The following is a 19,670-nucleotide window of genomic DNA, read 5'->3' as shown; positions in this document are numbered from 1 at the left end:
ATGGTCAATCTGAGTCACGGTAGTGCATTTTCCCTGTTTCAGTGTTGGTTTTGTAAATTCTGTTGTAGCTACGAAAACGAACAGGGAAACAGCACTCAGAAAGGACAAGGTGTAGCAGAACATCTCCGGACATCTATTTACCATGACGACCTACAGTAAAATGAGACAACTCGTCATGGATTTCAATATTTATTGGTAAGCGTCTTTGGGTGACAACCTATTTTGCAACAGGTCAATTGTCATGTCGTTTATGTACACAGCCAGGTAATGGTAGCCAGTCTTCATTGCGTAGTACATGATACATAGACTTTCGGCCACCAGTTGCATTACGTCGACGTCACGATCACCGTAATAGCTGAATATTGAGCTCATCTGTTTTCCCCATTCGGAGACCAGGTCGAACGGGTGGTCGGATAGGTGCTCACACTTCCTGTGCACCCTGGCATACATTGTTTTTGAAGACTCCCACACAGTCTTTTTCGCGGGAAGGTTCAGAGGCAGGGACTGGAACAGGAAAATGTCTCTGGTTATCTTAAATGCTGCGACGAGCACTGTGTCGTCCGTTGACTTCGATGAACCGCATTCTAACACGTCATTCCAACAGGTATGAGGACGGCGACATTTTCCTTGGAGTTGATGATCCTGGGTAACGTCCCGCATGCCGCACACATCATCACCCGATTGGGACCAGGAATCGCCAGCGTTGGCTGGCTGTTCGACATCGGACCAGTGATCGCCAGTCATTTCGTCGTCGGTGGTGGCAGGTAGTTCTCCGGAACCCAAGTCCTTCTACGACTTCCAGAAGGTTGCAACAGGTACTGCACCTTTCCATTCCGAACGCGTCTTTTTATAATGCGGTGGCCCTTTCCAGGCTGCACACGTGTTAATTCGCTTGCATAAAATTGACCTTCAATAGGTTCTTCCTGCTGGTCACGTAAGAGATAGGTATTCGGGTAACCAATCTTGACTGCTCTCACCACAAAAATTTCACGCGTAAACGAACCAAGATAACTTTTGACTAACTGGTGTCTAGACTTTGCTATTCTGACAAGCTGGCCAACGCGAAAACGTGGCTTCTCTGGGGGTTTGCTCGGAGTAGGATAGAGCTTTTGTCTAAATAAATGTTCATTTTCTTTGTTGACATCCACAGGTCGTGCCGACAGAGTTCTATGAACACGATGATTATATGCTTTGACCAGAGGCTGTAAAATTTTCAAGTACGATTTATGTCCCTGATATTCAAAAGCACGATAAAGTGGCGTCATAAGACTTCGAATAGATCGTTCTGCAATACTTGCTTTCGTATTTGAATTAGAGTGGAAGAGAGATATCCCTTTTGATTTTAAAAATGCTCCGACTGACTTATTGGTGAACTCTGTACCTCTGTCTGAATGAATCAGTCTCGGAGTCCCAATACGTCTAAAAGCGAGTCTCAGTCCACGTATAATTTCCGCTGCTCGTTTATTCTGCACAGGCACTACAGCAAGCATACGAGAAAATGCGTCGATACAAAACAAAAGATAGCGAAAACCCTTGTTGTATCTCGACAGTTTCTGAAGGTCTTTCAAATCTATTTGGAATATATCCTTCACACCCAAAACGATGGTCTTCCGGAACTGACGTGGTCGCTTAAGTTCTCTGAAGAGAGAGTACACATCACTGGTTTCCAGGAACTTGGCAACCTTCGCCGGCTTTTCACCGATCGCTCGTGCGAGTCGTTGAACACCACCTAGAGCACCAGGATGGTATACGTCCACGTAAGCAGCCATTAGCACAATTTTCTTCCACGAACACGAAGTCCGTCGAATGACAAGTAGGCATTTATAACGGCTGCCACGTCACCTTTGTACCAAGAGGGCGATCGATTGTGCAGTTCGTATTTTATAAGCTCGATGACGGAACTACTTGGAACAACGCGAGAATGACAGATAATCCTTCCCTCTTCATCTATCGCAAATACGGTCTTTAGCATCTGCAGAATGGCGAGGGCCTTCTTCCTGTGTCGTGCGGGAAAATGCGCCAGAATGTTTTCGTCCCGAAGGTAACCACAGTGTTCCTGTTGCGTTTCCAACGTGCTCAATACCGGTTCCATTCTCGAAGTCTCTTAGCCGCTCTTGTGATAACCGGAGAAATGCGTCGACGAGGTGTCTCAGGTGTGAACGTAGGACTACCGGCTGATGGCTCTGCAGTCTCCTTTTCAAGTCGAGATGGATGTACGATAAGTGTCGGTATATTTAGCTTGACCAATAGTGGTAGGATCCTCTCGAGATACGCGGGTCGCCACACATTTCGCGCTCTTGTGACCAAATAATAAACAAGGTCTACAACGTTGGTATTTGGTATTTGTTCACCATTGACAATGAGCTCAAACGTTTTACTATTCCAGCCGAGCACGGGTTTTAGTAAACGCAGTAATTGGCTTGCTCTCATCTTGTAGCCGCTGCTCATAAAATTAACGATGGCATCTTCCTCCTCGTCCGCTTGAATCTGTGTCTGCTCTCTTGTCGATGCCACATGATTTGTCTCCTCACCTGCTGCACTAGGCTGTCTTAATGTGTTCGCGGGAGGATGCAATAGCTTGTGCAAGTACTGGATGATCTCCTTGGCCTTGATATCATCAGGCTCCTGTTTATTCAATATCGACGGAATAGTGCTTTCCCGATAGGGAACAAGCTCGTATTTCTGCATTATTTAAATGCCGATTGCTTTTGCGATGCTTTTGCCCGCTAAACTTGAAACGAGACCTAACAAGGGGGGCAACAAAAATTGCAAAAACCCGCCGGACTGATGAAGAATCCGTTTAACTTTCTTCACATCTGCACGGTCTTGCCTGGAAGCCAGTGTCCTAATGGGTGTTGCAAAAGGCTGCAATTGCTTTTTAACTTTCGCCGGTACGTCGATGTTTCCTTTGCAGAGGTTCATACAAATCTCCCTGATTGTTCGTAGCTGTTCCCTGCTGGCATGTTGAATCAGGTTGTAACGATCTTCCCCTGTCTTTGCTTCAGCGATCATACGAAGGAAACGAATGTGTTTGTTAAGCCTTTTCATGACCTGTATACGATCTGTCTGTGATCATCCGGGAAAATGTTGGTCCACACCTTATAGTGATCGTTGCTCTGTTGAGACAAGTCGATAACTAAGTATGAGTATGGTTTCTGACAGGCATCTTTATATATCGTGGGCAACAAATCATTTCGCCCGAAAATCTGCCTGGACAGCATACGCAGCTGGTCTGTAGTGCGTGGTGAACGAAATAAAACGAGAGCCGTGCTATTGAATTGTATTGTGCGATACAAAGGGTCGTTGACGAACAGGTATTGCGAGATGAACACAGCCGTGATTGACAGGTGGTGACACCCAGCGATATAAAATTTGCAGATTTCTTTGAGTCTTTGCCGGTCGGCTAAACAGTCGTCAAATATAAATAATGAGTGGCTATAATTCTCCGGATCTGCAGGGATGTCTTGACTGAAATTTACTTCAGGAAGAGTATCGAATACCGGCTGCTTATAAAGATAGATATACCATATTTGCTTGAACGGTTTGTCAAAGAGGACAGCTCTGTGTTTAATTAGTCGTGCCACGAAGGTGGATTTCCCACTTTGACTAGCCCCTGAAATTGACACCGAGGCAGGCGTCACGAACCTAAAAGGTGCTATCACTGTCATTTCGTGCAAGGGAATGAAGTCTGGTCAAGATACGTTTCGTTAGATAAACAAGTCCGTGCTTGCAAACTGCAGGGAAAAAAAGCAAACTGCAAAGGTAGGTTCGACTGCAGAGTTGACGATGTAAAAAAAAAGAAGACTCCTCAAGGTTGCCATGCTGGCAACTTCTTATATAAGAACTGTCTGACGCTCAGCTCCTTCACTCTCGAACCTCCTTCTGAGGAGGTATGGTGTTCAGAATGATGAAATATTTTGCAGTGTTCTAACATGTGCTCCTTTTGTTTTCAGTCGGTCCAACGTGTCCGAAGGATCATCGTCGTCATCATTGCATCAGTGTACAAGTAAGCATCATGTCTTCGTCGATCTTGCATAAACTTGACAAGTTAAAGAAATGTGGAGAGTTTCAAAAAATGGCGACAATTCCTAAAAACATCAAGTATGATGTGGTTGATGTTAACAAAATTGAAACGAGGTATGGCGAGGCGGTCTACGTAGAAATTATGAAGGATCACGAGCACGTAAAGGTGTTCCTTCCAGCTCGGTTTCATAAACTAAGCACTCAAGACATCGAAGACATGAGGAACACGAGCGGACTCTGGATGGAGAAGAAAGAGCGAGTTGGAAAAGACGGGAAACGTCTTCTTTCGCCAGACATCGTGTTCGGTCAATCCGAGTAAAAAAATAAAAATAAATGGTGACATGCCACCTTTGTCCTCCGGCCGATCGGCAGCACTACACAACAGCGCTGGGACTTCAAGTTCATCTGGCTAACGTTCATAACCTTGCAACACCCTGTATCCCATTTTGTGAGACACTCTGTACGCTCCGCAACTATACCAACCGCTATGAGCTTCATCTACATGACAGAGACGACGACGGGCAGGATGTCAGCACATTCTTTCATGAAAACGGACGCTACCTTGCCGGTGTACTTCGACATTTCGGATTTCCGTTACGCTTTTATGTTTTGCTGAAGGCGGAACTCGGTCGACATACGCCTGAGGATGAGATCATATTTGTCACTCAATTTATTCCTTCGAGTGTGCATACGCTGTGGTCGGAACGAGACGTAGAACGTGCTGTCATTGAAGTAGGCACTGAAGTCACCAACAATTTAGAAAAGCTTGAAATGCAAGGGTCGGGATTTTTCTTATTTCGAATTCACGCCTGCATTCTTCATGTCGGTCGTCTCGCACCACAGCTCATTGGTTGTACCGACTTTGAATTGCCAAACGAATTGAAAAAAAAGTGTCGGTGTCTTCTGAGTGTCGACCTTCACGAGGATAGTGAACAGAACATGTGTTTCGCATTTTGCGTACTTGCCGGTCTACATCCTGCAAAGGGTTCTTACAGACGCAGAGCTTCATCCTACAGGTCATACCTGTCTCAATATGTATTTCCAGAGACGTTTCCTGTAGTGTTCCCGAAAGATGTAGAAATGTTTGAGAAGCAGAACGATGTGAGCATTAACGTGTACGGTTATGACAAAGATGAAAAATATGTTTACCCGATTAAGGTTGTTGACGACCAGTGCAAGAAGCATGTCGACCTACTGCTGATTGACTTCCATTTTGTACTCATTACTAATTTCAATGCTTTGTTCACACCACCTGGTTATTTTCACTGCAAACGGTGTACGATGGGTTTCACCACCCCGGGTGTACTCGCCGATCATCTACTAATGTGTAAACAACAAAAAGTGTCCAAGACTATTTTTCCAAAGAAGGGTGAGACACTGTCGTTTGCCGGAGAGCATTTGATGTCGGAAGTTCCCTTCTACTGTGTATACGACTTTGAGAGTGTACTATCACCGTGTTCGGGAGGCGGGAATGTCTACGAGGAACACATCCCTTCATCCTTCTGTCTCCTCGTCATACGCTCGTGCGATTCGTATGTCTTGAAGAAACATATTTACCGTGGTGCAGACTGCGTTTCCGTTTTCATGGAACTATTGCGTAATTTGCATGATGAGCTGTATGCGATGTTGCACGAGACTGTGCCCTTGCAAATGACCCCAGGAGACGAGCTCGAACATTCTGAAGCCACTCACTGTAACATCTGTAAAGAACCATTCACTAAGAAGCAGAAAGTGCGAGACCATGATCACGTAAGTGGAGAATTTCGCCAATCATTGTGTCAGGGATGTAATCTGAAACTGCGGATACCACGGAAAGTGCCCATCATTGCACATAATGCCAATTATGACCTCGGATTCATAGTAGCTCATCTGCACCTGCTTCGGAAGACAGACATCAGAGTGATAGCCTCCAGTTGTCAAAAGTTTAAGGCTATAGACATTGGTGTGTTCCGCTTCATAGACTCGTTAAGCTTCTCAATGCTAGTCTCGACACATTGACGAAAAATCTATGTGACAAAGGTGAATCTAACTTCAGGTGTCTGCGTCAGTTTTTCGCAGAGGAGGACTACTTCAGGTTGGTTGTACGTAAAGGGGTTTTCTGTTATAACTACGTTACCTCTTTTGAACGTTACGACGAGCCCTGTTTGCCATCACGTGACCAGTTCTTTAACCAACTGAACGGATCAGAAGTGAGCGAGGAAGATTACCGCCATGCGCAAAATGTGTTTGAAAAATTTCAACTGAAGAGCCTGGGCGAGTACTCGGATTTGTACCTTCTGACGGACGCATTGCTTCTGGCAGACGTGTTTCAAAACTTCCGAATATGGGCGTTGGAGACACACAAAATTGAACCACTTCATTTCGTGTCACTCCCGGGACTAAGCATGTCTTGCGCACTAAAAATGAGCCGGATTAATCTGGATTTAATCCACGATCCCGATGCCTATCTGTTAATTGAACGGGGCCTGCGTGGTGGTATGACCCAGTGTTCAACGCGAATGGCCACTGCAAATGTCCCAGGGACAGATCAGTACGATCCCGAAAAACCAAAGACCATAATTCATTACATGGACATAAATGGACTCTATGGCACAGTGATGCGTGAACCACTCCCATTCGGAGACTTTGAATGGCTGTCACCCGAAGAGGTTGCAGGTTTAGATGTAACCCTTGTTGCAGATTATGCAGACGTTGGTTATTTTTTAGAGGTAGACCTGGCCTACGTACAAGAGCTCCACGAACGACATAAAGATTTACCGCTCGCGCCCGAAAAAATGAGCGTCCCGTATGAGTTGCTTTCGGATTATCAGAAAGACCTGATGAAAAAATTTAACCTCCCACAGCATGATATAGAACCGAAATTACTCCTTACATTGCTTGACAAGAAGAAGTATTTTCTTCATTATCGCAGTCTAAAGTTGTACCTACAGTTGGGTCTTCGGCTCGAGAAAATTCACCGGGTGCTCAGGTTCAAACAAAAACCATTCCTGCGATCCTATGTTGACTTCCATCATGAACTACGCAAGCAGGCAACCAATACCTTCGAACGTAACCTGTACAAGTGTTTAATTAACTCCGTATATGGGAAAACATGTATGAATGTACGAAAGTTCGTCGACTGTCGCTTAGCAACTTCCGAGGAGCAAGTGTTGAGATTCTTGCGTAAACCGAACCTCAAACAATTCAGGGCTCTAAGCTCTAACGTAGTCTTGTTTCAGTTCGCTCAATCGATAGTCCGTATGCGACAGCCTCTGTACCTGGGGTTCACTATTCTCGAGCTGTCTAAAGTCATGATGTATGACTTTTATTATAACAACTTGCTTCGGGTAGCCCCGGACACAAGGCTCTTGTATATGGACACAGATTCTTATATCGTGATGCTGAGCGATGAGAAGGCCCTTGCGGAGCTCGCCGATACCCACCTTGATACATCTGGTCATTCTTGCGATGACTCGATGTATTCTACGAAAAACAAGATGGTGCTAGGAAAATTTAAGAACGAAATGCCCCACGACCACATCCTAGGGTTCTGTTGCCTGAAACCAAAGCTCTATGCACTAGACCTCCATAGTAAAAGACGATACAATCGTGCTAAGGGGGTGAAACAATGTGAAGCCCAGAAGTTGCATTATTCAATGTACATAGACTCTCTTAAGCTTGGTGAAGTGTACAAAGTTTGTCAGAACCTCATTGTGCGCAAGGAAAATATAAATAAAAGTGTATGTGTTACGAAAGTAGCTTTAAATCCCCTAGACACAAAGCGTTTCATTTGTGAGGATGGTATCCACACGTTACCCTTTGGGTACGCATCCAATGGAAAGATGTAGACAGTTTTTATGCATATGTTGCCCTACCTGGCTGTTGTTGTTGTAATGCTGTTTTTTTTATATATATATAAGATTGTGCCTGTAACGACATGGAAATAAATACAATTTTATTGTGTCAAAGTACACTGCAACATGACATGTTGTCTGTCTTTCTTGGGAATTGCTTCCGTACAAGGACGGGTACCAGCTTGTCGTTCAGTGTGAAGTTCGTTGACGAAAATCTCTGAGTGCACTCTCGGAGCGAGAATCCACAAGCGAGCATGCTGCCTACATACAGGCAGTAGAGGCCACATGTAGCTGATCCATAGCCCTGAAGTCTTTTCTTGTTATAGTAAAATGACCTGGTAGGATGAATGAATTGGTAGAATTCTTTGTAGACGGGCTGAATGCCGTAACTATCAAAATACGTAACCACATTGTCACCGGAAACATAAGTCATGGTCCAGTGTTCACCGTTACTGCTCCTTGGAGCTGTGTTAATCACATAAATCCCGGGTATGGCTTCCTGTCTTGCGATTTCATTGCATGCAAAGGTTCCCCGAAACAGTTCTCTGGTGCAGTAGTGTCTACTGAATGCTGCATAGAACTGCCACTCCTCCATGTTTATTTTTCAGACAAATTTCACTCGTCTGTCTTTGTTGATTTCTAGCACACGTGGTGTTTCGGATACAAACAACACCGTAACTGCTTCTGTTAGATTGGCAGCAAACGTTAGGGTCAGACGAACGTTGGCTTGAACAACAGGACAAAGAGCATTCACTTCTGCATCTGGAGTCAGATGGTAATAAAGCATAAATGTCTCTTTTGCATACGCAGCTGGAGCTATTGGTATATCCTTGCGTTTTAGTTTGTGAAGCAGGTGTATATAGGCTTTGGAATAGATGTCTCGTTGGAAGTCGAACTCATCCGTGTACTGTTGTCCACCAACGTCCAGTAGTGCTCGTTTTAGTTTGAAGTTCTCAAGCTTGAATGGGTTTCGTGGTCTGCTACCTTGGTAGGCATCGCTCCTGACCATCAATACTGTTAACTTGGAGGGAACTCGCTCGCTGTACAAGTCGTCAAATATCACCTGAGATTGGTTAGGGGCGATGGTTCTGTACTTAATTTCCAGTCCTCGGAGAAGGTATACTGCAGGTGTTGTTTGAAGTCTTCGTTCTATACCAACAAGTATACTCGGCGATAACTGAACACGTCGGAGATAGAGCACGATACGTGAAAATTCCACAGTGTGCTTTTCTGTTGCACCATCAGCTTGCAAGAGACGAAAATCATCCGACGCTTGACGTAGCACAACTCGAATGTCGGTTCCGTTAAGAATGAGCTTCTGTTGTTGACATATGTCGCTGAAGATTGGGCTGTACATGTCACACAGTGCCGATCCTTTGGTTCGCTTGTAACGAGCGAAAACTCCTTTTGAATCAGATGTGGGAGCATATACCTCACTCGTGCCTAAAGGGTCTGGCTCGTATAACATTGCTGAAAGGGTATGTGTCTGAGTTACATTGTTGGCATTCGTAATGATGTCCAAGTAGGAACGGTAGCCATAATGTTCGAAACTCGAAACCAAGGTTGAATTCAGGTAGATATGTACGTGTTGAAACAATGATGAACCAAACGCTTGGACAGGTATGACTGCATCAGGTGTTGTTGAAGTGCTTGTTGTAGTTACCGCTGGATCTCCATTCTTTCGAATGATCTTGCACTGAATATGCAAAAAGCTGGATTGAAGATCAAAGAAGCCCCCACCGAGTCCCGGAACATTGTACTCGATCACTCCGCTTGATGTCGGAGCAGATACTGGGAAAAACTCGACGTATTCAGACTTCTCCAAAGCAAAATTTGTAGGTGGAAGAGAGAAGAGTTCCAGCTGGTTTGTTGTACACAGACAGGAATCTTTATGCACTACTGCAATAGACATTTCTTTTCTTCTTTTTTTTCTGTCAAGTAAAGAAGTCAGATTTCCTCTGCTTCTCCGCAGGTCGAGCTTTTTTAACGGCCTTGCGTTTTCTTCCTTTCCCTGTGAGTCTCTGAAGTAACTCGTCACGAGTTTTATGCACTGTGCGGTCTACTCCTTTCTTGACGGCTTCTCGAAATGATGCTCCTTGCTGGACTTCCTCGGCTATATGTCTTCCAGTATCAAGGAGCTTTCTTCCAACGTATGGCGCTACCTTCTTGGTCAGTATGGGCAAGAAACCCCTCAATACGTCACCAAATATGCCTCCTCCAATCTGATAAAGCTCGGGAGCAGTATAGTGTGGTAGATGCTCTCGCTTTCCTGCACCAAAATGTGCTATGCAACATGGTGGGTTTGTTATATACATTTACGTAGGTGGATCGTCAACCCGACACGTCCAGAGCCAGAAATGAATGGAATGAAATCACCTATCTCGTTTGCCAACTCGATTTGAATGGTTGTCAATTCCTTCGCAGATACATATTTATAGTACAGGTTTGTGAATAAATAAGACATCACATCATTCCTACCCTGGACTCTGAATGGTATCGATCGAAGAAGTGGTGCTGTCACGTCACCCACAAATTCGTTCTCGATGACATCGCAGTATATGAAAATATAGTTTTGAGCAGGGAATAGACAAACGTCTCGTTCGGCGACTGCATAACTTGAGAAAGTTGTCCTCTTTCCGAAGCCCAACATCAAAGCCAAATAAGGATGAAAGGTCACATAGCCATCGTTCATGCGTTCCAGGTGACAAATTCCGTTGTATGGGTTACATACGAGGAGACGAGCATCTTGCGACAAATGAAGTTTTGTTCGATAGGCATGGTTAATGGAATTAACGAGGTCCTTCCCCGATTCGTAGTAGCCTTCTGGAACTTCATACTTTACTGTTCGTGAACGATAGGTAACTATTTTAATCGTTTCTTCCGTATCCACCTGGTATTTGAGTAGCTTCACGGGTGACCCTCTGTCCAACTCTCCACAGCCGATTATCTTTTCAGCCATGCCAAGCTTAGCGGCAAGAGTTGCGCTAATTTCCAAACCATAGTTCAGAGGAAGTTGTATCTCATAATGACCGCTACCACGTATAATTCTTGTCTTATGCTGCAAATGTTTTGCTAAAAATTGTCTCAAAGACAAGAGAATGTTTTCATTAGCGTTGAACTTGACCTTCTCTGTTGCTTCAATCGTAGAACCAAGGAATGTCGTTTCCGATATACTATTGACTGTGTCAGTTACATTTTTAATCGCAAAAGGGATGTTGATTTCTGTTAAAGCGGCCTCCCACCTACCCTCCAACGTCTGTGGATGGGCTAGCTTTACTCGGAACTTGCTCATTGTGTTGTCGGGAAACACATCCAAAGATGCATTTGAGAGCAGGTTCACATAGAACTGGTCAACCATGTTTTTTTTTCTTTTTCTGATGAAATTTCTACGCGTACGCTTAATTTATATCGCCAGAAAATGCGTTGACGTTGTCACAGCGAAACTAGCGTGCTGCGGTTTGAAACCGAAATTACAGTCGGTCAATAGCTTGAAACCAGAGGGCATCTGGCAACACCTAGGAATTCGAAACTGAAACCAGAACTACACGTGGAGCAACCAAGCTTGGCGTCCATTCATTTAAAACCGAAACCGAAACTACAGACGGCCAAAGCTTGAAAACTAGAGGGCGCTTGGTGGGAACCGAAACTACCTGGCGCTCTGACGCGGCAACCAAACTAGGTGACGGACTGACGTCAACCCGATCGGAAAAATACTATTAAATGTCATCAGATGTTATTGCCTGTTATTAAATGTCATTTGTGTGTTATTACATGTCATTTGCGTGTTATTACATGTCATTGTGCGTTATTACATGTCATTGCGTGTTATTAAATGTCATTAAACGTGCATCCAGGTGCCCATCAAACACTATCGACACGTGAGTTCCCATTGTTTACCTGAGTTAACCGTTACCTTATCCTGGCGGCGCATGTTATTGAAACCTGGGAACCCATTGTTCACACTATCGATACATGATTTCCATTGTTTTCTGATATATCTTATCGTGCGTGTGCGTGTCGCATGTAACCTGAGCGGCCCATTGTTATAAGATCTAATATATACCACTACTGCAGGGGTTTGGCTCTTCGGCCCCTTGATCCTCGGGATGTGAGACAAGATGGATGGTTTCGGCAGTGTCCATGGCGCTACTGAAGAAGCGGATGGGGCAACAGTGAAGGCAGGTTTGCTGCGGTTTCGCTTACGAAGCTTCTGTACCAGTGGGTGACGGCGATGGTGAGCGCGCAATCGCAAGTAGTGGCGGAAAGTTTCTCTCTTGCGGAGGACGCCAATTGGGAGTTCCCTGGCCTCGGCTACCACCATCCTCGTCTCAGCGCAACGCGGAACGCCAAGACAGGTCCGCAAGCTGCGCGCCAAGACGCAACGGAGCTTGTGTTCGGACGTCTGTGATAGTCCGTGCAACACAGGAAGGCTGTAGACTACTGAGCCACGAACAAGCGCTTTGTGGAGTGCAAGAAGGTCCCGCTCAGTACATCCCCAGCGCAAGCCGGCAAAGTGACGTATCACATTTCCCCAACGTTGCGCCTTAGAAGAGAGATAGTCAATGTGTCTTGCCCACGACAGGTTGCGGTCCAACACAACACCGAGGAACCTGTGGTGCCTGACCTGCCTTAACGGGGACCCCCCGATGTGTACTTGGAACCGGCGCATCTCTTTCCGGGTAAACGGGAGGGTAGCACTTTTCTCAGTGGAGATGTCCATCCCTGCGTTCAGGAAGTAGGCATGTATGGCATCAAGTGAGCTCTGGAGCCGACGCTGAATTGCAGGGCGGGACTTGCCAACAGTCCAGACGCAAATATCATCAGCATAGATGGACAGATGCACCCTCCGAGGAAGGCACTCCTTGAGGCCCATCAAGACAATGTTGAATAACAGGGGGCTAAGTACACTTCCCTGAGGAACTCCCTGTGGCACAGTGATCTTTTCCGTGTCCCCCTCGCCTGTAGTGACGAAAATCTTCCGTTGGCGGAGGAAGTTGGAGAGCCACGTCAACGCCCTATGAGGCACCTGGGCCTGCAACAACCCATGAATAACACAGGGATGGCTTACGGAATCGTACGCCCGTTAGATGTCCAGGAAGACAGCCATCGCTATTTTCCTTCGCGCCTTCGCTTCTTCGACCGAAGAGACTAAATCGAGCACCGAATCCATAGAGTTACGGTGTCTGCGGAAACCCGCCATTTCCTGAGGAAAAACAGGTCTTCGCTCCAGCCACCACTCGAGCCTGTGCAGTATCATACGTTCAAGGACCTTGCCTAAGCAGCTGGTGAGGCTCACGGGTCGGAAAGACGCCAGATCGGAGGGTTGTTTCCCCGGTTTCAGGATGGGGACTACCCGTGCCTCCTTCCACGCGGCAGGGACCTGCCCATCCCTCCATGACGTGTTGTAAACCTCTAAGAGCGCCAAAAGGGATGCGTCGTCCAAATTGCGGAGCGCCACGTAGGTGACTTTGTCTGGACCGGGCGACGACTTCTTGTGGGAGAGTGCCAGCGCAGCCTTGACCTCGGCAAACGTGAGGTCTGCGTCCATGTCAGGGTCAGACACTGACGGGGCTTGACTAATGGCATGCTGCAGCTCCAATGCGTGGCTCCGAAAGGCTGCACATTTAGCTGCCTCGGACTGTGCTGCCAGAATTTTGCAGAAGTCGTGGGCAACTTCCTTCTCAGGCCTAGATACTGAGAGTGCCAGAGATCTGAGGGGATTCCTCGCGGGAGGAGCTTCGCGGAGACTCCGCGCAATCCGCCAGACCTTCGCAGGGCTTGAAAACGGAGTCAGAGACGCGCAAAACTGACGCCATCTTTTTTTGTCAACAGCCTGCAATGCTTTCTGTAGCGACGCACTCGCACGACGCGCGGCTTGTGCATCTGCAAGTTGGCCGGATCGCCTGGCCTTCCGCTCTGCCCATCTTCGAATGGCACGCAAACGCTCCACCTCCGGATCCGTCCCTGCGTGGCCAGCGCTGATCTTTGCAGTCGTGGTGGCAGACGTCAGAGAGTTCACAATATGGCCGGTAAATTCGCCTGCAGTCATTCCCACGCGCACGTCCTTTTTGCACAGTTCACGAAAGGACTGCCAATTTGTTAGCCGTACGGTTCAGCGGCCTGCCCCGGATGCGTACTTGGAGCAGGACACCAATATAGGAACGTGGTCACTACCTCTTCCGCCCAGGTCTGTGGACCACGTCAGGTACGGAAAAACGTCCCTCGAGCACAGCGAAATGTCTAATACGTCTGTTGAGTAGTCCCGACGGAGGAATGTTGGAGACCCGTCATTTAGGACACAAAGATCCAGGTCTTCAATGATGTCGCACCACAGGGACCCCTTGCTGTCTCGCCTGCGACTCCCCCACAAGGGGTGATGAGCGTTGATATCCCCAACAACAAGGAAGGGATCACCCGCCCCTGCCAGAGCTAGTCTTAGGTCATGGGCTGTCGTCTGGACTGACGGCGGCACGTACACGCTGAGAACAGTCAGCGAAAATTTCCCAAGAAGAATCTTGCAGTGGACGCAGTCGAAAGGAAACTGTCTCGCCGTGTGTACTTGCGTCACAGCCAAGTCTTGTCGCACACATAACACCGTCCTCCAAGATGACATCCCCTGCTGACCAAAGACGGTATATCCACTAAGTCGGAAGTCTGGCTTCACGTATGCTTCACAGATGGCCAAAATGGGCCGTTTTATTGAAGTACGGGACGTCACAAGTGATCTCGCTTGGTTCTGATTTTCCTTTACCTATAGTGACATATTGTTTGCGATTGTATTCGTAACTCTTTAGTAGATTAAGGGGTGAATTGTACACAACATTCTTCAGAATACGATTTCAGAATTCATTTTGTCAAGGTGCACGTTACAGCGTCTTGCTAAAGGGCGCTGTAAACATATAGATAGTTAAGCGCCTTCCATTCTGTTGGATAAGTGGCACATAGCAAAATGCTTCTGAAGAGAAAAAAAAATACTACGAACTTCTCTACGCCTCCGTTCAGGACAGGCTCCTAAGGAACATTCATTACAGGGGCAATATGTAATCAAAGCCTATCTGAAGCGCTGCAGCTACACGTGTGAAATGCCTTATCTTCCAAGATCAGAGAGGACCCAAACACGGAATGAACCCGATGGGAGGCCCTGCGCGGTAAGAACTTTCATGACAAGCACACGTTAGTGATCGTGTTAGCTTTACGCTTAATGCGTGGCCATCTAGTTTTGTGGCGACATGCTGCACACGCCTGATGCATTTCTTTTTTTTTTTTTACGAGCACCTGGAATATGCAGCAGACGGGGCTGGAAGCAATATTTACTTCCTCATCGACAGGGATCGAACTCGTGATCTGAAAGAAACCAACGCGACCGCATGTCTCTTGACCGCATGTCTCTCCGGGGCCTACCTACCGGGGTGGACCACCCTGTATGTTCGAAGTGCCATCCATGCTCCTTTAAGAGTAATATTATGTCACCGTATGGTAATCGGTATATTTTATAGCTATTACTAGCCAAAAAATAGCGAAAACCGTCGTTGCAAGGCCCCTCATAGTGTCTTCTGTATTTAGTAAACTGCCTTCCTGAGCAACCTTCATGTTCTGAAGTGTAAAAGTGTAACTAAATGAGCTCCTCAAATGGGCTGGGAGAGCATCAAGCTGCTTAAAACTTGTTGTCCCAGCTCTCCATAAAAATATTTTTAGTGAATAAAAATTTCGTTTTGTCCGTTGATCAACGGCCTATCAAGACTCTGTAAAATCTCGATGCTTCGAAATGACTGTCATGTGTTTTCACTGGGGACTTGGCGATGCACTGCTGCTTCTCTGAAAACTACTTGAGGCATGGTGACATAACCTCGAGATGATCGTGGGTGATCCAGCACACGCCCGTCGTTATGCGTGCGCGAAATTTCCACTTGAGGAGGAGAGACGAAAAACGAATGTGTGGTTTGCACAAGACCACAGAATCGGCACGCTTGTGCAAACCACTAACCACTAGCTAACTACTACCACGGTATCTCATTGAGGAACCGTACTACTACCACTCAAGCTCAAATGGAGTCATTTGTGGCTCTAGAATAGAATAGAAGTAGACAGAAAAAAATGAAAACAGGTCGCACTGGTGCGATCAGCTGTTCCATAACGCTTGATGTGTGGAGCCACTCAGTGATTACTTCGGCACGTATGTCCTTGAGGTAGTTCGCCAGGGCACACAGCCCAGGTTGTTGGTACTGCTTTGGCCATATCCTCAAGTACCTTCTCAACACTAAAAGGTCTGTTGTCAAGTTGTAGCAAGGGCGTTCTTCAGTGTTTGCCGACTAGAGTCGTAGCGTCGGCAGGTGACCTGCACGTGCTCCATGTTCTCCACGGTTCCGGAAGTTGAGCGGTTCGGCGATCCAACGACACTTATCTTATAAAGGAATGTTGCTGCGATTCTAATCCTACGCCTTGCGATTACCTTTCAGAACGGGCCTTACAAGAAGAAACACAAGGAACGTGGAAGCTCTTATGTCTACGGACACTGTCAAGACGGGAATTGTTATTGATATCTGGATGGATTTCTTTGCTTAAGTGAGTATGAAAAAAAAATCATCACGCAAATAATCCAGGGTTATCAACTTAGTGACAGGTTAAGGCGCCATTTTAGTCACGCTAAAAGCGTATATCTAGTCACGCATGTTGATGTATATAAGGAAGGAGTTCGCTTCCGGGAAGCTGTAATCGAATGCAATAATAAAGAAGAATATAAACGAGGTTAAATAAAACGCGTCTCTCTGCCAACTTCCTGCGATCTCCAGGGCACACGCAATGCAAAGCGTAGAGAAATTTCCACCGGAGGATGTGTGCTGTGTGTGACCAACAGCGGTGTAACTGATAAACTCTTGGTGAAGATAGGCAAGCTGATGCGCCCGAAATTCATCCTGAAGTTCCAGAGAGACTAGTTTTTGAGTAAGCATGGGTCAGTTTAAGTTTGGGCCAGTCTAAATCTCATTTCATTGCTCTTTTTTGGGGAAGCGAGTGGCAAGCTCGAACAGTATAAGCAAAAGAACTTGTCTGTTACGGCCACATACTACTCCAAAATACTACCCCAACCGTTTCTCGGAAAAGAGGCCCCTTAAACATATGAAGGCTTCTGTCATCATTCTCAGACTCTTCTGTCATCATTACGCTTAAAGCGAAAGCTTTAGCCCTAGCGTTATAGCCCTGTCACACGGGCAGTCTTATTGAAACCAATGACCATTCAGCATGTACGTAGCGCCATCAGGTGCATCAGGGTGCATTGGATCCAACGCTCCCTGAGAAGTTGACAAGCTACACGCTGGATGGCGCTTTGTGGATTTTCAATGGCCATTGGTTTAAATAATCGTTGAAGACTGCACCTCGTGTGACAGGGCTATAATAATATATATAATAAATATAATACTAATGTAGAGTTCCTATGGAATCAGATAAGACAGAGAAGTTTGCTCTCCGAAGCAAACCGAGAGAAAATGATTTTATTCCCTTCGTCCCCTTCCTCTCGTGCACTCACACTTCCTCTCCTACACTACTACCCCACTTTGAATCCCAACCCTCCGCGGATGGTACGAACATTTATTATGGACGCCCTTTCTTCTTTGCCGTTCGGAGCCGTATAAACAACGCCCTTATTAAGCCCCTGATTCCTGTTCAGGGCCCTGATAGTGTAGGGCCCCTTAAGCGGCGCTCGGCTTCACGGGAGTCCGTACCGAACGAGTACCAGTTCTACGATGTGCTGCGGAACCCCTGTCCGGTGTCTATTATAGAAGTTCCGCTTCTTTTCCAGCTGCTTCTTTTCCACCACGCTGCTTTTCAGTCAGGCGTCGAGCAAGTTGCTGGATGACTCGAGCATGCGACTTCAGTAATGTCTCAATGTCATACTAATGTCATACAAGTAGTTCTCGAACGGAAATGCAGAAAACTCATCCAGTGGATCAAATCTTCTTGCATCTTCCGTAATATGCAGCAAGGAGTGCATGTTGTAGACATAAACTCATGAAGAAAAGAAATGAAATAAATCCCTTTCTGGGTGCACTTTTCACAACCAAAGTAGGCAGTGCGTCCCTTGATGCATTTTACAAATGCTCTGGCTGGTGCATCACATATAAATGAATGCAGCAGAACATTGAATGTGAGGTCATTGTCAATGACGCCGTTCTCTAGATGATTGCAAATTTCTTCAATGAACTCTTTTAGAAATGCTTTCAAATCGTGTGGCTTGCAGTCACCTTCAAAAAGCGAAGCTCTGAACGATGATGAGTTCAAACTTTCCTTCATTTTTACAGGTATAGGTCAGAACTTGAAATTCGAGAGGTTGGAAGTCCATCTACAGGGTGTCCCAGAAAACGTGTCATTTAATTCAAATAAAAAACTACGCCACCTAGAATCATGCGGTCAACGGCATTTGTTCTTACTAGGTTTTCGCCACCTCCTGATGTGCATGTCATGTAACCTAAGTTTAACTATGTAAGTTTTGGCGAAGTGAACTCGGAAATTTGCCAAGTAGAGGTCACTTTTTTAATCCACCAACATGAAGAGCGTGCGGAATTTACTCAAATTGATTATAATTGGCAGTGATATCCAGGATCTATCTATCCTACCGGGAGAGATGTCGGAACATCATGCTTCTCGGGGCACTTGAGTATAACGCGCGAGGACTTTCAGGGCGCAATCGCTGTCAGTCCGACGAAACCAGGGTGGAGACCCAACTCACAGAGTGATAGTAGAAAAAGTGACAGTTCCTGAAATTGGGAGAGAGAAGGTATGGTCAAGGGCCCGAAACTCGCGAATTCCTTTGCGGGGTAAAGTGAGGCGCTTCATGCGTTTCACGTCATCGGACGTCAGAAAGCGTCATAAATTTAACGTCACGGCGACATCCAGTGGCAAGTGCTTACTGATTGGTTCCCATGACGATGAATTCGTTTCCTGAGCGATGATTGGCCGTTTTCAAATTTGTTCGCGAGCGCTCAAACAGGCGACAGCGCGGCGGCTGTTCCGGCTGGAACCGGCGTCCACGTATTCGCCGGCGTTCGTCTCGGATGGCTGATGTTGTGTAATGTGTAAAGCGGTTGGGTTGCTCCATGAGTTCCGATTTTTCCTGTTGAAAAACGCTGGCTGGACCATGTCAGTGTCCTCGAACAGTCACAGCTGCCAGGGAAGATGCCTGCGCAACATTTCTGCTCTGCTTCTTGGTGTAGAAACGATTCGAGTATTCGAACGCCTCATTGTTCCGCTACCAGGTCAGCGACTGCCGACAGGTAAGTCATTTGTTATTGCTTGTTGCCTTAGAACACCGCATTCACTTCGTGTTTTGTGGATAAGTAGCTCAGCAGTCACTGTAAATCCGGGCCGGAATACGCTGTGACCGACAGCGTAGCTTTGCAGTTATGATGGTAGATTATATTTCTTTTCGTGAAACAATATCATTTTCATTTCATGATTAAATACCCGCTCACGTCGTACTGCCTAAAGGCATGACACTACTGTAGGTCTGATTCTCGGTGATTTCGCTCGACAGGTTCCTTCCGACGTTGACTTAGTAGCTGTTCTGTACGCAGCTCTAAAGCCAAGTTTGTCTGGATATTCGGCCTAAATATATCATTGCGAAGTAGCGCAGTTAAAGGTATCTTTTGTTTTAGGTCGCTCATCACACCCCATAGCAGCAAGCCTCTCACAGTCATACCATAATCGTTCTTATTTTCGCATTGAATATCACCTTTATTATTTCTGTTTACATTGCGACTTTCACATGCATAGCTATATATCTGATACTAATTTCCTGCTTGCAGCCACCGAGCTCCACTT

The 19,670-nt window shown here is 46.2% G+C and overlaps 1 protein-coding gene across 3 annotated transcripts in view; it reads left to right on the top strand.

The window, feature by feature from the left end:
- Positions 1-18,246, top strand: part of LOC135388300 (uncharacterized) — a 33,202-nt gene extending 14,956 nt beyond the window's left edge. The window contains exons 3-5 of one of the 3 annotated variants that reach the window (XM_064617759.1): positions 14,888-15,004; positions 16,313-16,418; positions 18,152-18,246. In XM_064617759.1, the coding sequence (XP_064473829.1) occupies positions 14,888-15,004; positions 16,313-16,393 (198 nt within the window). In that variant the 3' untranslated portion in view covers positions 16,394-16,418; positions 18,152-18,246. Of the gene's footprint in view, positions 1-14,887; positions 15,005-16,312; positions 16,419-17,652; positions 17,724-18,151 lie in introns of those variants that run through there. The other 2 variants (XM_064617760.1, XM_064617761.1) reach the window with 2 other exon arrangements.
- Positions 18,247-19,670: the final 1,424 nt, after the last annotated feature.

The sequence above is a fragment of the Ornithodoros turicata genome, chromosome 3 (assembly GCF_037126465.1).
Source record: "Ornithodoros turicata isolate Travis chromosome 3, ASM3712646v1, whole genome shotgun sequence".
Taxonomy (NCBI): domain Eukaryota; kingdom Metazoa; phylum Arthropoda; class Arachnida; order Ixodida; family Argasidae; genus Ornithodoros; species Ornithodoros turicata.
The sequence above is the reverse complement of the archived record's forward strand: the minus strand, read 5'-3'. Positions and strand labels throughout refer to the sequence as shown.